Raw genomic sequence first — 19,644 nt, forward strand, 5'->3', positions numbered from 1 at the left:
TCGATTTCTCTGGTTTTATTGTGATTGGTAAAAACTTTTCGTTCCTTTTTCATTTAACTAAGTTTAAACTTAAGATTAAAAATGGCAGGAGATCTCAGACCCGTATCATGCTCCTCTTGCTCAATGTGGGAGCTCAGGGACATGGCTGATGACCCTGACTCCTTCACGTGCAGGAAGTGTGTCCAGCTGCAGCTCTTGTTAGACCGCATGACGGCTCTCGAGCTGCGGATGGACTCACTTTGGAGCATGCGCGATGCTGAGGAGGTCGTGGATAGCACGTTTAGTGAATTGGTCACACCGCAGATTAGGATTGCTGAGGGAGAAAGGGAATGGGTGACCAAAAGGCAGAGAAAGAGCAGGAAGGCAGCGCAGGAGTCCCCTGCGGTCATCTCCCTCCAAAACAAGTATACCGTTTTGGATACTGTTGAGGGAGATGGCTCACCAGGGAAAGGCAGCAGTAGCCAGGTCCATGGCACCGTGGCTGGCTCTGCTGTTCAGAAGGGCGGGAAAAAGAGTGGAAGGGCTATAGTCGTAGGGGATTCGATTATAAGGGGAGTAGATAGGCGGTTCTGTGGTCGAAAACGAGGCTCCCGAATGGTATGTTGCCTCCCAGGTGCACGGGTCAGGGACGTCTCAGATCGGCTGCAGAACATTCTAAAGGGGGAGGGTGAACAGCCAGTTGTCATTGTGCACATAGGCACTAATGATATAGGTAAAAAACGGGATGAGGTCCTACAAGCAGAGTTTAGGGAGTTAGGAGCCAAGTTAAAAAGTAGGACCTCAGAGGTAGTAATCTCAGGATTACTACCAGTGCCACGTGATAGTCAGAGTAAAAATGAAAGAATAGTCAGGATGAATGCGTGGCTTGAGAGATGGTGCAGGAAGGAGGGGTTCAGATTTTTGGGACATTGGGACCGGTTCTGGGGGAGGTGGGACTATTACAAATTGGACGGTCTACACCTGGGCCGGACTGGAACCAATGTCCTTGGAGGTGCTTTTGCTAACGCTGTTGGGGAGGGTTTAAACTAATGTGGCAGGGGGATGGGAACCAATTGAGGTCAGTTGACAGTAAGGAGGTAGTAACAAAAGCCTGTAAGGAACTAGATAATGAAGTCAGTGTGACTAAGGGGAAGAGCAGGCAGGGAGCAGATGATGAATATAAAGGGACTGGTGGTCTGAGGTGCATTTGTTTTAATGCAAGAAGTGTAGTTGGTAAGGCAGATGAACTTAGGGCTTGGATTAGTACCTGGGAGTATGATGTTATTGCTATTACTGAGACTTGGTTGAGGGAAGGGCATGATTGGCAACTAAATATCCCAGGATATCGATGCTTCAGGCGGGGTAGAGAGGGAGGTAAAAGGGGTGGAGGAGTTGCATTACTGGTCAAAGAGGATATCACAGCTGTGCTGAAGGAGGGCACTATGGAGGACTCGAGCAGTGAGGCAATATGGACAGAACTCAGAAATAGGAAGGGTGCGGTAACAATGTTGGGGCTGTACTACAGGCCTCCCAACAGCGAGCGTGAGATAGAGGTACAAATATGTAAACAGATTATGGAAAGATGTAGGAGCAACAGGGTGGTGGTGATAGGAGATTTTAATTTTCCCAACATTGACTGGGATTCGCTTAATGTTAGAGGTCCAGATGGAGCAGAATTTGTAAGGAGCATCCAGGAGGGTTTTCTAGAGCAGTATGTAAATAGTCCAACTCGGGAAGGGGCCATACTGGACCTGGTGTTGGGGAATGAGCCCGGACAGGTTGTTGAAGTTTCAGTAGGGGACTACTTTGGGAATAGTGATCACAATTCCGTAAGCTTTAAAATACTCATGGACAAAGACGAGAGTGGTCCTAAAGGAAGAGTGCTAAATTGGGGGAAGGCCAACTATACCAAAATTCGGCAGGAGCTGGGAAATGTAGATTGGGAGCAGCTGTTTGAAGGTAAATCCACATGTGATATGTGGGAGGCTTTTAAAGAGAGGTTGATTAGCGTGCAGGAGAGACATGTTCCTGTGAAAATGAGTGATAGAAATGGCAAGATTAGGGAACCATGGATGACAGGTGAAATTGTGAGACTAGCTAAGAGGAAAAAGGAAGCATACATAAGGTCTAGGCGGCTGATGAAAGACGAAGCTTTGAAAGAATATCGGGAATGTAGGACCAATCTGAAACGAGGAATTAAGAGGGCTAAAAGGGGTCATGAAATATCTTTAGCAAACAGGGTTAAGGAAAATCCCAAAGCCTTTTATTCATATATAAGGAGAAAGAGGGTAACTAGAGAAAGGATTGGCCCACTAAAGGACAAAGGAGGAATGTTATGCTTGGACTCAGAGAAAATGGGTGAGATTCTAAACGAGTACTTTGCATCGGTATTCACCGAGGAGAGGGACATGACGGATGTTGAGGTTAGGAATAGATGTTTGATTACTCTAGGTCAAGTCGGCATAAGGAGGGAGGAAGTGTTGGGTATTCTAAAGGGCATTAAGGTGGACAAGTCCCCAGGTCCGGATGGGATCTATCCCAGGTTACTGAGGGAAGCGAGAGAGGAAATAGCTGGGGCCTTAACAGATATCTTTGCAGCATCCTTAAACACGGGTGAGGTCCCGGAGGACTGGAGAATTGCTAATGTTGTCCCCTTGTTTAAGAAGGGTAGCAGGGATAATCCAGGTAATTATAGACCGGTGAGCCTGACGTCAGTGGTAGGGAAGCTGCTGGAGAAGATACTGAGGGATAGGATCTATTCCCATTTGGAAGAAAATGGGCTCATCAGTGATAGGCAACATGGTTTTGTGCAGGGAAGGTCATGTCTTACCAACTTAATAGAATTCTTTGAGGAAGTGACAAAGTTGATTGATGAGGGAAGGGCTGTCGATGTCATATACATGGACTTCAGTAAGGCGTTTGATAAGGTTCCCCATGGCAGGCTGATGGAGAAAGTGAAGGCGCATGGGGTCCAGGGTGTATTAGCTAGATGGATAAAGAACTGGCTGGGCAACAGGAGACAGAGAGTAGCAGTAGAAGGGAGTTTCTCAAAATGGAGACGTGTGACCAGTGGTGTTCCACAGGGATCTGTGCTGGGACCACTGTTGTTTGTGATATACATTAATGATTTGGAGGAAAGTATAGGTGGACTGATTAGCAAATTTGCAGACGACACTAAGATTGGTGGAGTAGCAGATAGTGAAGGGGACTGTCAGAGAATACAGCAGAATATAGATAGATTGGAGAGTTGGGCAGAGAAATGGCAGATGGAGTTCAATCAGGGCAAATGCGAGGTGATGCATTTTGGAAGATCCAATTCAAGAGTGAACTATACAGTAAATGGAAAAGTCCTGGGGAAAATTGATGTCCAGAGAGATTTGGGTGTTCAGGTCCACTGTTCCCTGAAGGTGGCAACGCAGGTAAATAGAGTGGTCAAGAAGGCATACGGCATGCTTTCCTTCATCGGACGGGGCATTGAGTACAAGAGTTGGCAGGTCATGTTACAGTTGGAAAGGACTTTGGTTCGGCCACATTTGGAATACTGCGTACAGTTCTGGTCGCCACATTATCAAAAGGCTGTGGATGCTTTGGAGAGGGTGCAGAGGAGGTTCACCAGGATGTTGCCTGGTATGGAGGGCGCTAGCTATGAAGAGAGGTTGAGCAGATTAGGATTATTTTCATTAGAAAGACGGAGGTTGAGGGGGGACCTGATTGAGGTGTACAAAATCATGAGAGGTATAGACAGGGTGGATAGCAAGAGGCTTTTTCCCAGAGTGGGGGTTTCAATTACTAGAGGACACGAGTTCAAAGTGAAAGGGGAAAAGTTTAGGGGGGATATGCGTGGAAAGTTCTTTACGCAGAGGGTGGTGGGCACCTGGAACGCATTGCCAGCGGAGGTGGTAGATGCGGGCACGATGGAGTCTTTTAAGATGTATCTAGACAGATACATGAATGGGCAGGAAGAAAAGAGATACAGAACCTTAGAAAATAGGCGACATGTTTAGAGAGAGGATCTGGATCGGCGCAGGCTTGGAGGGCCGAAGGGCCTGTTCCTGTGCTGTAATTATCTTTGTTCTTTGTTCTTTGTTCTTATCTTAGTTTGTTCAGTTTGCTTACCCACTTTTTTTTCATGTTTGTACTTGCTGCTGCTCAATCTTCAGTCCGTTAACACCCTATCTGTGCTAATGCTTTGTCTTTCAACACACCATTAACATATTGTTTGCCTTTTCTCCATAACCTTCTGGTCAGCTATTCTGTGGCCTTGTCTAATCTACACCTTCTCCTTTGTTATCTCTTGCCCCACCCCCGCTTTACTTGTTTATAACCTTTGACGTTTCTAATATTTGCCAGTTCTGAAGAAGGGTCACTGACCCGAAGCGTTAACTCTGCTTCTCTCTCCACAGATGCTGCCAGATCTGCTGAGTATTTCCAGCATTTCTTGTTTTTATTTCTGATTTCCAGCATCTGCAGTATTTTGCTTTTATTAAAATGTTTCTAGCCCCTTTCCAATCCCCCCCCCCTCCAATGACCATATAGTTAATTCCTTGCCCACTCCCCACCTCCCCCCCCCCCCCACACAAAATACTTATCCGGTGTTCTTGACCTTTCTCTCCCGCCAAAGTTTATAAACTTTTAACTTCAACCCCTTCCCACCATTCCCTAGACCAATCAGAATAGTTTGGTCCCGCTCCCCCTGCACCTGCACTGAAATACTTACCTGCTCCCCGTCCCCACCAGTGTCCCACATTGGCTCTCCGGACGGAGATCTGAAGGCGTGGGAGTGCCAGCCATCAGCTCCAATATCCGACCGGGATGACCAGCGGGAGCAGGTAAGTGATTAATTCATTAATTTGCATTGTTTTTCATATTTAAATTCCGCTCCCGCCACTGAGCTGTGGGGGGAGCCAATGAATTCTCGCCACTGCCGGCAATATTGGACTGGGCCTTCCTGGCACCGAGGTCCGTGGTGGGCCTCTGCTGGAGGTATTTTCCTTCCCCCACACACTGCCACGACCGCTGACGTTGAGGGGCTATAAAATCCAGCCCAGTATGTCCACTATCTCTGTCGCTACCTCTTCTAAATTCCAAGGATGCAGGTCATCAGGTCCAGGGGATTTAATATCTCCAGTACTATATCTTTACTAATAGTAATTACTTTACTCACTGTCATTCGACCCTTGGTTCCCCCACTACTTATGGTATGTTTTTTGAGCCTTCTACTGTGAAGACGGTTTTTTTTTCCCTGAAGGGTGTATTATGTTCAGCATTCACCTTACCCTCATGAGTAACAGTGCATTTTCTAAGTTAAGGACAATGTGTCATTTCCAAACTCAACGCCCAACACATCAACATCCACCTGAAGCCATCGAGCAGAATTTACAATCCTACCACTCACAAAGATCTTAGTATCATCTGCAAACACGTAGATCATTCCCCACCGCACCCCTCCCCCACCCCCAACAACTACATTTAGATCATTAAGAAAAACAATAAAAAACAACAGTCCAAACACCGATCCCTGCAGGACGGCATTGATAGCCCATGTCCAAACAGATCCAAATCCAAATCCATCTCTAACTACTTTTTGCCTATGTCCTGCCAGCCAATTCTCAATCCAGCTCAATTTAGTAGCTCTACAGACAGGGGAAGCTAGGGCTGTTTTCCTTCGAGTAGAAAAAGTTAAGTGTAGATTCAATAGCATTCAAAATTACGAAGGGTTTTGATAGAGTGAGTAGGGAGAAACTGTTTCCAGTAGCAGGATGGTCAGTAGCCAGTGAATACGGGTTTAAGATAATAGGCCAAAAAATTTATAGGTGAGGTGAGGTGAGGAGAATTTTTTTTTTACACAGCAAGTCATTACGATCTGGAATGCGCTGCCTGAAAGGGTGGTAGAAACAGATACAATAATAACTTTCAAAAGGTAATTGGAAAGGGAAAAAAAACTGAAGGGCTATGGGGAAAGAACTGGAGGAATGGGACTAATTGGATAGCTCGTGCAAAGAATTGACAAAGGCATGATGGGCCAAATGGCCTGTTTCTGTGCTCTTTGATTCTATGGCTGAAACCGAACATGGCGGTAGTGGCATTTGCCCGTATGAAGTTTGCCTGTGTGCTGTTTCACTGAGGGCACTGACCCAAAACAAAATAGGCAAAGGGTATTCGGGCAAAACGTACTGACATTGTTCTGCAGATGTTTTAATAATGGCAGCATTGCCACATTTGATGCTCACATCACATTTTGTGGTTTCAACTTTTTCCAGTTATCGTTACTGAGCAATTTTTCCCTCTGCAGACTTCAATAAAAACTGCAGTTATTCCTGAAGCCACGAGATGGCTTCATAACCCTTACCATCACAAAGTACAAGATGGTTGCATACCTTTAAGGGATTTGCCTGATTTTTCCCCGATCGAAGAATATTCAGGCAAAACCTGACATCAGGTGATGAACTGGGTGATGTGGAGGGTGTTCCTGAGAAAACTGGTGGTTTAAGGCATCATCGCAGGTGTGGCATTAAACTACACGAGGTACAGGTTTGACTCCTGGTTTAGCTATCTTGTCTAGTCAACAGTTCAGGCATTACAGTGTACCTCAGTTCCCCTGGAATAAGGGCGGTGGAGGAGGGGGGGAATGGTGGGTGGAAATCAGCCAGGGTTCCCACTCTCGAATGCTATCCAGCGACCTCCAATGGAAAATGCATGGGTTCAAAGCACACAGCCATGAAACTCCCCACTCAGTAACCACTCACTGTGGAGGCTCACACATGAAGAATGAGTATTTGTACTGGGCTTCTGGAGAAAAAAAGGAAAGGCACAGTGCCGGCTAAAATAGTTTTGATTTATTGACTGTGTGTGAAATAGTTTGTGAATCCTTTTATTAATATGTTTAAAATAATGAAGCGGACTTGTAAAACAAAAACAAAAATCAAGATTTAATAATCATTCAAAGGTATAACTGCAAGTAACTGGACCTCCAGGTTGCAGGATTAAACAGTGTCTGTTTATTTCAGGCTGTTGGAGAACCTCCCCTATTCCTCGCAGCCTCCATATTCTTCGCCATCAAAGACGCCATTGTCGCCGCCAGGGCAGAATCTGGAGTAACGGGTCTCTTCCGCCTGGACAGCCCAGCAACACCAGACAGGATACGTATTGCCTGCATTGATAACCTGACAGAGATGGTATGTGAGTTTTCCTTTAGTGTCTAGGCTGAAGGGAACACCATGACCAGAAATGGTGAATTGGCTTCTTCTCGGAGTCTTCCTCATTCCTCAAGCCCAACACAGCCTGATGATAAGAGTTTCAGGGGCAGGGTGGGGCCATTAATCCCGACAGGCTGTTCCTTTCTAATAGATCTCAGCCCATCTACCGTTACACTATGGACGATCATCATGCCTTCAGCTGCCTAGGCTCTAAGCTCTGGAATTCCCTCCTTAAACCTCTTCATATCTCTACCTTTCTCCTTCACCCTTAGCATGCACCTTAAAACCTACCTCTTTGACCACGCTCTTGGTCGCCTGTCCTACTATCTCCTTGCCTGGCTTAGTGTCAAATGTTGTTTAATAATCACTCCTGTGACGTGCCTTGTGATGTTTGACATAAGAATATAAGAAATAGGAGCAGGAGTAGGCCATGCAATCCCTCAAGCTTGCTCTGCCATTCAATAAGATTATGACTAATTTTCTATTTCAACTCTAATCCCACATTCCTAGATTCCCATAGTGTCCAAAAATCTATCAATCTCAGTATTCTATGCTCAATGAATAAACCTTCATAGCCCTCTGGGGTAGAGAATTCCAAAGATTCAGCACCCTCTGAGTGAAGAAATTTCTCCTCAACTCAGTCCTAAATGACCAACCTCTTACCCCGAGACTGTGACCCGCCTAGTTCTGGACTCCTGAGCCAGTGTAAACAGCCACTCAGCATCTGCCCTGTCAAGCCCTCTAAGAATTTTATATGTTTCAATTAGTTCACCTCTCATTCTTCTAAACTCCAGAGAGTATAGGCCCATTCTGCTCAATCTCTCCTCATAGGACAACCTTTTCAGCTCAGGAATCAGTCGAGCGAACCTTTGTTGCACCTCCTGAAAGACAAGTATATCCTTTCTGAGGTAAGGAGACCAAAACTGTGCACAGTCCTCCAGGTGTGGTCTCACCAAAGCCCTGTACAGTTGCACTAAGACTTCCTTATTCTTATACTCTAACCCCCATCACCACCTCCCCCCCGCCCCCGCTTTAAGGGCTAACATATCATCCTGATTGCTGTATCTGCATGTTAACTTTCTGTGATTCATATACAAATCCCTTTGAATACCAACTAGTCTCTCACCTTTTAAAAAATATTCTGCTTTTCTAATCAATCTGAGCCTAACTACCTTCTCATTATGGACTATCCTGGTGCCTTCAGCTGCCTAGGCCCTAAGCTCTGGAATTCCCTCCTTAACATCTCGACTTCTCTCTCCTCCTTTCAGATGCCCCTTAAAACCTCCATCGTCAACTAAGCTCTTAGTCACCTGTCCTAATATCTTGCATGACTTGGTGTCAGGATTTGTTTGATAATGGTCCTGTGAAGCGTCTTGAGACTACATTAAAGGTGCTAGATAAATACAAGTTCATGTTGTTGATGCAATACTGCTAGCAAGAGGAAAAGCCCACGGGGAGTGTCATTTAGCCACTCAAGCCTGTTCCACATTTAATCAGATCATACCTGATCTGTACCTTAACTCCATTTACCCACCTTTGATCCTTAGTCTTCGATTCCTTTACCCAACAAAAACCTATTGATCTCAGTCTTGAAAGTTCCAATTGACCCCAGCATCCATAGCCTTTTGAGGAGAGAGAGAGAGAGAGAGTTCCAGATTTCCACCACCCTTACGCGTGAAAAATCAATTCCTGATTTTGCTTCTGAATGGCTGAACTCCAATTCTAAGATTGTGACAAAATAGTTTCTTCTCTAACTACCCGATCAAATCATTTTGTTATTTAAATCATCTCGATTTGATCAGCTCTTAACCTTCTACACTCAAGAAAATAGTTTATGGAAAAAGTCCTCATTATATAACTCTTTTAGCTCCCGTATCACTGTGATGAATCTGCACTGCACCCTCTCAAAGGCTAAAATGTCCTTCCTGAGGTGTGGTTTCCAGACCTGAAGACAATACTCTATATCGAGAGATTGTGAGGAGTGCCTCTCTCTGTCAGCAACATATTTAATCACCTCTCAAGACCATTTGTGTCAGCGTCCTTCCCAGGGATGTATTCCATGACATCCCACCCTTGGATGATCTGCCTGACCCCTTGAAACGGAGCTGATCACAGCCCTGGGCTCCATCAGGACAGTACTTGCATTACCAAGTCACCTCATCGCATCAACAAATGCCACACAATGGATTACTTTTGACGTGTAGTCACTGTTGTTCTGTCAGCAAATGCAGCAGCCATTTTACACACAGAAAGATCCCATAACAAGCAACGAAATGAAAGATCAGTTGATTTTTTTTCTGTGATGTTGATTGAGTGATAAATATTGGCCAGGGCGCCGGGAGAACTCCCCTACTCTTCTTTGAAATAGTACCACGGGGCCTTTACAACCATCTGAGAGGGTAGGCTGGTTCTCTGTTCAACACATCTCCAACTAACAACACCTCCAGCAGTGGAGCACTCCCTCAGTACAGTGCCAGCAAAGGTCAGCAGCTCGGGTCTCCGGAGTAGGGGCGTTAACCCATATCCGACTGAGCCAAATGGAGCAAACAGCGACCAATTGAGCCAGGTTAATGCACAGGCAACACTCTGCAATCCAGCATACAGCTGGAACTATTAACGATAGCAAGTGAGGCACTTAATGATTAATAAGCAACAATTGGTAATGTTGATCCACACAGCTGATAATCAGGCAACCATGTGTGGTGTGGATATTGGAGACATTGTGTATGTCTACCCCTGTGCTTTTCAAACTTTATACTGAAGAGAGCATCAGGGAATACTGACAAACTTCAGGGCCCGCCTGTAAATACTGACACACCCCCGGAGACCCCCTGTAAATAATGACACACTCCTGGAGTCCCCCTGTAAATACTGACACACTCCCGGGGATTCCCTGGAAATACTGACACACTCCTGGGGATTCCCTGTAAATCCTGACACTCCTGGGGATTCCCTGTAAATACTGACACAGTCCCAGCAATTCCCTGTAAATACTGACACACTCCCGGGGATTCCCTGTAAATGCTGACACACTCCCGGGGATTCCCTGTAAATACTGACACACTCCCGGGGATTCCCTGTAAATACTGGCACACCCGCCGGGGAACCCCTGTAAATGCTGACACACTCCCGGGGATTCCCTGTGAACGCTGACACACTCCTGGGGATTCCCTGTAAATACTGACACACTCCCGGGGACCCCTTGTAAATACTGACACACACCCGGGGATTCCCTGTTAATGCTGACACACTCCTGGGGATTCCCTGTAAATACTGACACACTCCCGGGGATTCTCTGTAAATACTGACACACTCCTGGGGATTCCCTGCAAATAGTGACACACTCCTGGGGATTCCCTGTAAATACTGACACACTCCTGGGGATTGTAAACCGGCGATGGAGGTTTGCATTTAAAACAAAAGGCCTGTGGATGGGAGACACCATGATTCAAACACCCCCATTTTTCTCTCTTTAATTGAAATGTAATTTCTTTTGTTCTCTAAAACCAAACAAAATGAACTTTGTTTTCTTTTCTCCAGTGTCCTCCTGCAGAACCAGGGACCTTTACGCCCTGGAATGTCGAAGTGTAACCTGAGCCGAGGAGACTTTTGTTTCTGATGAGTGGGTGTGGGAGTCTTTGATCATAATTGGTGAATTTGATTTTTATCAACCGCTAACTTCTGGGACACTGATCAATGGAACACAAACGTGTGGGATCTGGCACCACTCTCTTTAACCTGACCTCCTGTCCTTCTGATTAGGACACCATGAAAACCCAAGTCTGATCAGCTGGTGGAATTTAACAAGTAATTTTCCGGATCGCACAAAGGCGGCAGTTTATTCAATATTTAAACTCAGAGGATTGGTCTTAAAACTACTCTAGGTTAATTGCTTCCCAATAAAGGAATATGGTGACTTGCGTTGACAGATGATGGAAGGGGCCTTTCTATCTGCCAGAGAATCACCTATAATGGCTTCTCTTCCTGCTCCTGCCTCTTTTCCTCTGGTGTCCACCAAGAATCTATCCTTGGCTCCCTCCTATTTCTCATCTACATGCTGCCCCTCAGCACAATCATCCAAAAACACGTCAGGTTCCACGAGTACACTGACGTCATCAAGCTCTACCTCACCACCACCTCTCTTGACCCCTCCCACTGACACGAAACTGTCACAATACTTGTCCGACATCCGGTATTGAACGAGCAGAAATTTCCACCAACTAAATATTTGGAAGATTGAAGTCATCCTTGTCAGTCCTACCCATAAAACTACGTCCCCTCTCTAAACATCGTAAAATTTCTCAAGATGCTCCATAGAAGCATCAGCAGATAAAAATGGATAATAAGACAAATAAGGGGTCAGTTGATCAAGTGCTTGGTCAAAGAGGTAGGTTTTAAACCTCTAAATGGAGGAGTGAGAAGCGGAGAGATGAAGATATGTAGATGGAAATTTTCGCCTTACCACCTGGTATAAAATTGGCAGTGTTGTTTAACCACCCATTATGAAAATAATAATCGGACAGTTGCTATACTGGACGATCCGCCCCACTGCCTGTTTTATGCCCCAGTAGCAGGCCTGAAAAATCTATCCACCCTGTACAGTCTTTAAAAAAATCTATAAACTAACAAAAATTATCTCAAAAGTACTCAAAGTATATTATTAGGTCATTTCCAAACTTTGGTACATTAAAAAATTCAGTAAGCCGTAAAAATGAATCAGAATGGAAATGTTTTAACTGCATATTGAACCGAATTAAAGCCCATTCTCAATAAACACATTTTTTTGGCAAAGAAAGCAAGAATTGGATAAATGCTCAACAGGGAAATTATTAACAGGGCTATGGGAGAAAGAGCAGGGGGAGTGGGATTAATTGGATAGCTGTACTAAAGAACTGGCACAGGGATGATGGGCCGAATAGCCTTCTGTGCTGTATCATTGTATGATTCTGAGATAATTGTGGCGAATCACAGCTGCTGATAATCTGAGGTGCTGCCTAGAGAAGTTTGTACCAGAACAGTAAACACTTGCTTGAAATAAGAAATGAGAAATAAGAAATCAAGTCTTTTGGAAAAAGCAAAGAAACTCACAAATTTTCTCAAATTAATGGAATGTATAGTTTTATTCTCCAACTCCTGCCTGGAAATTCTGTACACTGCACACGCTCAGCAGGCATTGACTGGCTGTTAGCTCTCTCCTCGTGCTGAGGTAAACCCAGGCGGAGGCAATGAAGAAAAATTTTAATAATGCAGAAGACAATTCAATGAGCAAATTTAACCATGTTCATACGAAATATGTATTTTGTTGGCTTTTTGTTCAAACTTTATTTTGTAAATCAGAAATTTCAGTTACTGAACAAAATGGTAGATTTTTTTTTTCAAAAAGGACATTTTGAGTGATTCAATTGGTTCACCAAGAAACTGTGATGGTGGGAGTGGACATGTTGATATTGTTTTTTCTGATTCTAAATGTTGATCCATTGTTCTATTATATTTACATAGGTGGTTCATTGTTTATAGGACTGGAAATAAAATTTGTGGCCACAAAAGGCCAAGATCTTTATTAGAATTTAGGAGAACATTAACCGCGATAATCAGCCTATTATTTCATTAAAAATTGCTCCATAAATTACCAATCGGTAGGATTAACATAACAAGCTAATTTTTTGATCCTGTGATCATTTATCAGAATTTATATTGCAGCCTATCATTACAATTTAATATTAAAATATGAATATTAGTATCACAGTTTAACATTAAAATTCTTACAAAAATTTAATAAAACAGCCAGATATTACAAGCAACATTGCAATCTAACATTGCACATTAATATTACAGTCTAATGACAGTGATATCGGTATTCTGTTATTCGCTTCAGTTTCAAATCTCTGTACTGAGCATAGTCATGAAATTCAAAATAAAATATCATTTGCAGATTATTCTGATGTTGCAGCATTTTTTATTGTGATGTTACAGTCCCAATATCCAACCTTCTGTCAGCCCGATCTCTCATGGAACCCAGACTCTCGGGGCAGGATTTGGCCATGGGCTTCACGACCCTGACGTTGAGACCAAATGGGGGTCCCAATGTTGGCCCAATCACTGGACTGGCACCTTCTCAGAATGGAGGCACCCTCGGAGGCATAAATTTGAAATGACAATTCAGAGGGGCCAAAGCAGGCAGGAAGCCTCCAGCTCCCATGACCAACACCCAGCCCCCACCCCCACCTGCAACAGCGGCCGCCTCCATTGGGCTGGTGGCCTCCCCAGGCGGAGGAGTGCTGCTCCCCTGCCGGTGGTCGCTCTAAATCGCCCCAAAGTGGGGCATTAATTATTTAAATCGCAGATTTGCATCCCAGCCCACCTCCGGGAAAGCTCCCCAGCAACGGGAATGTGTCAGGGAGCTTTCCCGGAGGCGGGCTGGGATGCGAATCTGCGATTTCAGATTCTGTGATCAGCCCTTTGCCTACGAGTGAAAAATTAGTACTAGTTTTATTATTAGTCTTGCACTGTAAATCGACCCAATTAATTTCATGTTGAATTCTTACAGCTAGAACAGGTAGGACAAGTTCAATCCCATAAATCAGGCTGGGTGACTCCCTCCAATACATCTCGTCCGGCACAGGCACGATGGGCCGAATGGTCTCCTTCCATGCTGTACACTTCTATAATTCTATGATTGTATGAGAGAAGCTACCAAACCTACAAGTTGAAAGGTCTCCATTTGCTGAATGTTCTTCCCCCACTCAATTCACCCAGAACCAACAAGATTGAGCTACAACCAAAGGCTTAACTCTCTGTGGATCATGGCGATCGGACACCAAACTTTCATTCACTGTCGTCTGCTGACTAAGTATAATGATGACAATATTTGCATCTATATCGTACATTATCGCATTTTGTCTCAATTTTCCAGACACTTCAAACAGCGTGGGGGAGCGGGGAGCGGTGGTGAGGGGGGCGTTCACCCAACCTTCTGGGCAGAAAACAATCAGGCATCAAGTCGGACACCCATTTTAGAAGCCCACCCAATGTGACTCCATGACCTGAATCTGCCCATTTCCTGTTTGTCATAAGTTACCCTCAATGCATTACCAATCCAAGTCCATTGACTGTTGTCTAAGCAAAGGCACTTTCAGTCCCAACAATATCCCACAGACATGACTGTCCATGCAATTTGTATTTGCTTTTCTTTTTGGTGGTGCGGGTTGTGAGAGGAATGTTGGCCAAGACACTGGGAGAACTCTTAGCTCCTCTGTTGGTATCATACTGGTGTTTTCTTGGATGCTGACCGGAGTGAAGCAAGTTAGCGCTGGGGAATGGAACTGCACCACTTCAGCAGTGAGCACTTGCAGATCCTGTGTAGTGCAGCTAGATTAGAAATAAAACTGACCTCTGTTCCTTAAAGGAGTGGCCTCTGCTGCACCAATGTGACATGTTTTTGCATTTCCCACTCCAGTCACCCTGCAGTCTCTCTGAATGAAATTGCCAATCTGTGCCAGCAGGCCATGCCCACTACCAACTGGACTGAGGCTATCCAAACCCACTTCACGAGCATCCTTACACCTCATTAGCTGCATTTGAACCCCAGTCCCACAGATAAACGGCAAGCATCCATCTCACTGCACACCCAACTCCTACTGCTGGGTCTTTAAGCTGTGCCAGTCGATGTCTTTTTTTTTTGGAAGGGTTATTTAATTCAAGATTGAACCATTGGTGAAATTGAAGGCAGCGACGTCTCTGTGGTAAAACTGAAACAATTTGCCCATCAGCTGTGCTGAGAGCTGGCCAAAGTGCTGCTCCATCAGCACCTGGGACGTCAGACTCTCCTCCGAGTCCTGGAACTTGGGCAGCTCCACCTCCTCCGAGATGCCTATCCGATGCAAAAGATGTCTCATCTCTTGGTCGAGGAGCCCGTGTGCTACGACATAGTCGTATCGGACAAGACACGGGTGGCATAGCTCAACGAGGGGCTTCCAGCTGGCAGCCGGTTTCAACTCCTGCCCTAACACGCGTTGAACAAATGCTTCAAAGGGCTCCTCTGTGGCACCGTGGTGATGGTAAGTGGAGAGCAGGCGCCAGAGGGGGTCTCTGATGAAGATAATTTTGGTGTACGACGCCAGCAGGCTCTTGATGGTGGTCATGTCATACTGGCTCAGGTTCTCGTGAGGTGCCTGTAATGGTGCAGTCTCGTTCACTATCTTCTCCACTTGCCCAGGCAGGCTATTCAGGGTCTTTAACATCTGGTCCCAGTTCGCTGGGCCAACATCAGGCACACTGCAGTACACCAGCTCGTGATGCTCATTCACTCTTAGCCTGGAAACGTAGCTGGGCTGACGGAGCCTGTTGACCTTTGGCCCCTGATTGCAGAATGACCTCAGCAACTTTTTCCTCAGCTGCTGATTGTGAAGGAAGGAGTCAAAGGTCATGGGCCCGCTCACTACCGCTGAACCAGGACCTGCTGCAGCAAAAGAAATAAATGACACTGTGTAAGGATAACATTTAAAAATTTTCTACCATTTCGTCAGCTCTTCTCCTTCCATTCTTCACGGCTCAGGAACACACTCAAGCAGAGCTGATACCAATCAAGCCACTGGTAGAAGCTACTGCCCGTCACTACAGAAGGACCCTGTAGTGCCTCCAATAGAACATCATTCCAGGCCTAGTTTGCCTCCACTCACTTGCCCAGAAGTCGATTCCAAGCGATGATCACTTTGTGTGTGAAGCAATAAAACTACAATGCGGAAATACGCCTCTCTGCTCAACAGTCCATCTTATCGTTTTACCCACCCTGTGGGTAATTAGTTCCAGTCACCTTTAACCATTCCTGTTTCCATATTCCTCCAGGCTGCTTGTCCTTCATCCACCTATCCAACCCAGTCTTGGATATGGATGTAATTACAACCACTAAACCTGGAAGTGAATTCCACATCCTCACATCATGTGACAAAATTTCTCCTGCCCTCTTATTCTAAATCCCTTATATTTAATCTTGTTTCACTGGCCCCTCATTCTTGACCCCTCACTCTGCTTCCAACAACCCTACCCCACCTTTTCATAATTTCAAACACTTCAATTATTTGGCCCTACAATCTGCATTGCTGTCACAAAAACAAAGAGACAATTTTTCAAGTTGCTCAAATTTCTATATTGTCATATCAGGTAGATGAGTTTCTGATATCAGTCCCTAAATTCACTATTACAAAGTGGCATCGAAAATGATACCTTTGTCATGAAGAAAGGTTTGCAAGTTGTTTTCCTTCCTTTCCAGAAGGAAGTGCCATGACAGTGATGCTGCACTTCAATACAATTTGTGTCATGGGACTGTATGTCTACTCAACGAATGAAGGAACATAGTAACATAGGAAATAGGAGCAAGAGTAGGCCATTCAGCCCCTCGAGTCTGCTCTCCCATTCATCCAGATCATGGCTGATGTTCTACCTCAATGGTATTTTCCCACACTATCTCCATATCCTTTGATATCTTTAATATCTAGAAATCTATTGATCTCTATCTTGAACATGCTCAATGACTGAGCCTCCGCTGCCCTCTGGGGTAGAGAATTCCACAGATTCACTACCTCTGAGTGAAGAAATTCCTCCTCATCACAGTCCTAAATGGCCTAGCCCTTATTCTGAGACTGTGTCCCCTGGTTCTAGACACCCCCAGCCAGGGGAAACATCCCTCCTGCATCTCCTCTATCAAGCCCTGTAAGAATTTTGTATGCCTCAATGAAATCATTCTTCGACATTCTAGAGAGGAAATCCTCAATCTCTCCTCATGGGACAATCCCGGTATCCCAACGATCAGTCTGGTGAACCTTTGTTGCACACCCTCGATGGCAAGTATATCCTTCCTTAGGTAAGGAGACGAAAACTTTACACAATACCCCAGGTGTTGTCTCGCCAAAGCTGTATACAATTGCAGCAAGACCTCTTTACTCTTGTACTCAAATCCTCTTGCAGTAAAGACCATCATACAATTTGCCTTCCCAATTACTTGCTGCACCTGCATGTTAGCTTTCAGTGACTTATGAATAAGGCCACCCAGGTCCCTTTGGACATCAACACTTCCCAATCTCTCTCCATTTAAAAAACACTCTGTATTTCTGTTTTTCCTAGCAAAGTGGATAACTTCACATTTTCCACATTACATTCCATCTGCCATGTTCTTGCCCATCACTTAGCCTGTCTAAATCCCCTTGAAGTAGAGGCCTGCTACCCGACCCGAACCCAACGGGACCCGACGACATGTGTCGGGTTCAGGTCGGGGTCGGGGTCGGGCCCATCTTCCGGGGTCGGCTTTCGGGCTCGGCTCAGGTCAGGCCGAATCCAGATCGAGTCGGGTCAGGTCGGGCCGGACACACAAGGTAAGCGTTCTGCTGGTAAGCATTAAAAATAAAAAAACTTACCTGAGCTCAGAGTCTGGGATGAAACTAAGTCTGCGCAGCAAGCGAGTGACGTCATTATGACTTCTCGTGCATGTGCTGCAGCTTCTTGCAGGTTCGATGTCAGGAAGGTAAGTAAATTTATAGTTGGGTGGGGCTCAGGTTGGGCCTAGTAGTGGCGGGTTCAGGTTGGGTCAGGCTCAGTGCAAAATCGGAGGGACTCGGGCCGGCTCGGGCTCGTGTCCACTGTGGTTCGATAGGGTTTGGGTCGGGTTCTTTTTCCCGACCTAAAGCAGGCCTCTACCTTGAAGCCTCTTTGCATCCACCTCACAACTCACATTCCCACCTAGTTTTGTGTCATCAGCAAAATTGGAAATATTACATTTGGCCCCCACATCCAAATCATTGATATAGATTGTGAACAGCTGGGGCCCAATCACTGATCCTTGCGTTAGCCCACTGGTCACAGCCTGCCAACATGAGAATGACCGTTTATTCCTACTCTCTATTTTCTGTCCATTAACCAATTCTCAATCCATGCCAGTATATTACCCCAATACCAAGTGTTATACTAACCTGTGTGGGCCCTTATCAAAAGCTTTCTGAAAATCCAAATACACTACATCCACTGGTCCCCCCTTATCTATTCTACTAGTTACATTCTCAAAAACCTCTAACAAGTTTGTTAAATATGATTCCACTTTCATAAATCCATCTTGACTCTGCCCAATTATTCTCTAAGTGTGCAGTTATGACATCCTTTATAATAGATTCTAGTATTTTCCCTACTTCTGATGTAAGGCTAACAGGTCTGTAGTTTCCTGTTTTCTCTCCCGCCTTTCTTAAATAGTGGGGTAACATTTTCTATCTTCCAATCTGCAGGAACCGCTCCAGAATTTGGAAGATGATCACCAATGCATCCACTATCTCTACAGCCACTTCTTTCAACACTCTGGGATATAGATCATCAGGTCCAGGGGATTTATCAGCTTTCAGCCCCATTAATTTCTCCAGTACTACATTTTTACCAATGTTAATTTCTTTCAGTTCCTAATTCTCACTAATCCCTTGGTTCTTTAGTATTTCTGGGAGGCTTTTTGTATCTTCCTCCATGAAGGAATGTTTAATGTCTCTCTGAGATCCCTGTGCTCCTCCAATTCTGGCCTCTGGTGCATCCCTCACTCCCTTTGCCCAACCATTGGCGGCGGTGCCTTCGGCCATCTGAGCTCTGAACTTCCCTCTCCAAGCCTCTTTGCCTTTTCACCTTTAAGACCTTCCTGAAAAACTAGCACTTTGACCAGGCATTTGGTCACCCCTCCAAATATGTCCTTCTTTGGCTCAGTGTTAATGTTTGTCTGCGCTCCTGTGAAGTGCCTTGGGAAGTTTAAATATGTTAAAGGCACTATGTAAATTCAGATTGTTGTTGTTTGTCATGAAAAGCTGAGAGACAACGGTAACATTCACAATTACATGTTGATTCAGGATTCTGCCCAGCTCCTCAAATACTATTTCCCAGCAATACAGTGGAAGCTGTGCATAGCTCCTGGCTATGATTGTCAGGAACCCGCACGGATTATTAACTCTCAGCATACAGAAAAGGGGTTGCAAATCGTACCTTCTCCAGCAGCAGACGAAACGCCTGATCTCCACTCTTTACAAAAGAGCCAGCCTAGATAACCCAGCAGCAGTAACGTGGCTGAAAACCGTCCAGGGAAGTCCATTGTTTTTCTGCTTTTTTACTCTGACACTAGCCTGAGATCCTGCAGCACAAAATAGACCACCAGATCCTTATAGATTCAGCCTCAGGCTCGCATTTTACAAGCTGGCACATTACAAGTCATCGATTCCCAAAACCCAACCCCCATAGTTATGTGCTGTTTGTTTATATTATCTCTTATGATACTATTTATCTTAGGCTGAATCAACACAGCACAGCACAAGGACACTAGCTCCCTGAGCTATTACTTTCTATTTTATAGTCACTTTTGCAATCTCAACTTATCATAGAATCGTATAGCACCAGAAGGAGGCCATTTGTCCCATCTTGCCTGTGCTGGCTCTTCGAAAGAGCCTATCCAATTAGT

General features: G+C 45.1%; 2 protein-coding genes across 5 annotated transcripts in view; one reads left to right on the forward strand and one right to left on the reverse strand.

The window, feature by feature from the left end:
• LOC137365127 (xanthine dehydrogenase/oxidase-like) overlaps positions 1-13,103 on the forward strand; it is a 151,290-nt gene extending 138,187 nt beyond the window's left edge. For all 3 annotated transcript variants that reach the window (XM_068027904.1, XM_068027903.1, XM_068027905.1), the window contains exons 36-37: positions 6,987-7,154; positions 10,716-13,103. In XM_068027904.1, coding sequence (XP_067884005.1) covers positions 6,987-7,154; positions 10,716-10,766 — 219 coding nt within the window. In that variant the 3' untranslated portion in view covers positions 10,767-13,103. The remainder of the gene's footprint in view (positions 1-6,986; positions 7,155-10,715) is intronic.
• On the reverse strand, positions 12,277-19,395 carry LOC137365163 (carbohydrate sulfotransferase 9-like). 2 transcript variants are annotated; one of them, XM_068027908.1, is made up of 2 exons: positions 19,176-19,395; positions 12,277-15,630 (listed from the first exon to the last, which is right to left on the reverse strand). In XM_068027908.1, the coding sequence occupies exons 1-2, from the start codon at positions 19,279-19,281 to the stop codon at positions 14,867-14,869; spliced, it is 870 nt and encodes a 289-aa protein (XP_067884009.1). In that variant the 5' UTR covers positions 19,282-19,395; the 3' UTR covers positions 12,277-14,866. The 2 variants fall into 2 exon arrangements, with proteins under 2 accessions (XP_067884009.1, XP_067884008.1); XM_068027907.1 differs by having other exon boundaries at positions 12,277-15,633.
• Between the last annotated feature and the right edge of the window lie 249 nt (positions 19,396-19,644).

Source organism: Heterodontus francisci, chromosome 3 (genome assembly GCF_036365525.1).
Source record: "Heterodontus francisci isolate sHetFra1 chromosome 3, sHetFra1.hap1, whole genome shotgun sequence".
NCBI lineage: Eukaryota > Metazoa > Chordata > Chondrichthyes > Heterodontiformes > Heterodontidae > Heterodontus > Heterodontus francisci.

Coding starts and splice junctions, on each gene's coding strand:
- LOC137365163 (XM_068027907.1), bottom strand. CDS start 19,281: ATGGACTTCCCTGGACGGTTTTCAGCCACGTTACTGCTGCTGGGTTAT. Junction 15,634..19,175: donor TTCGTCTGCTGCTGGAGAAG/GTACGATTTGCA, acceptor CTTTTGCTGCAG/CAGGTCCTGGTTCAGCGGTA.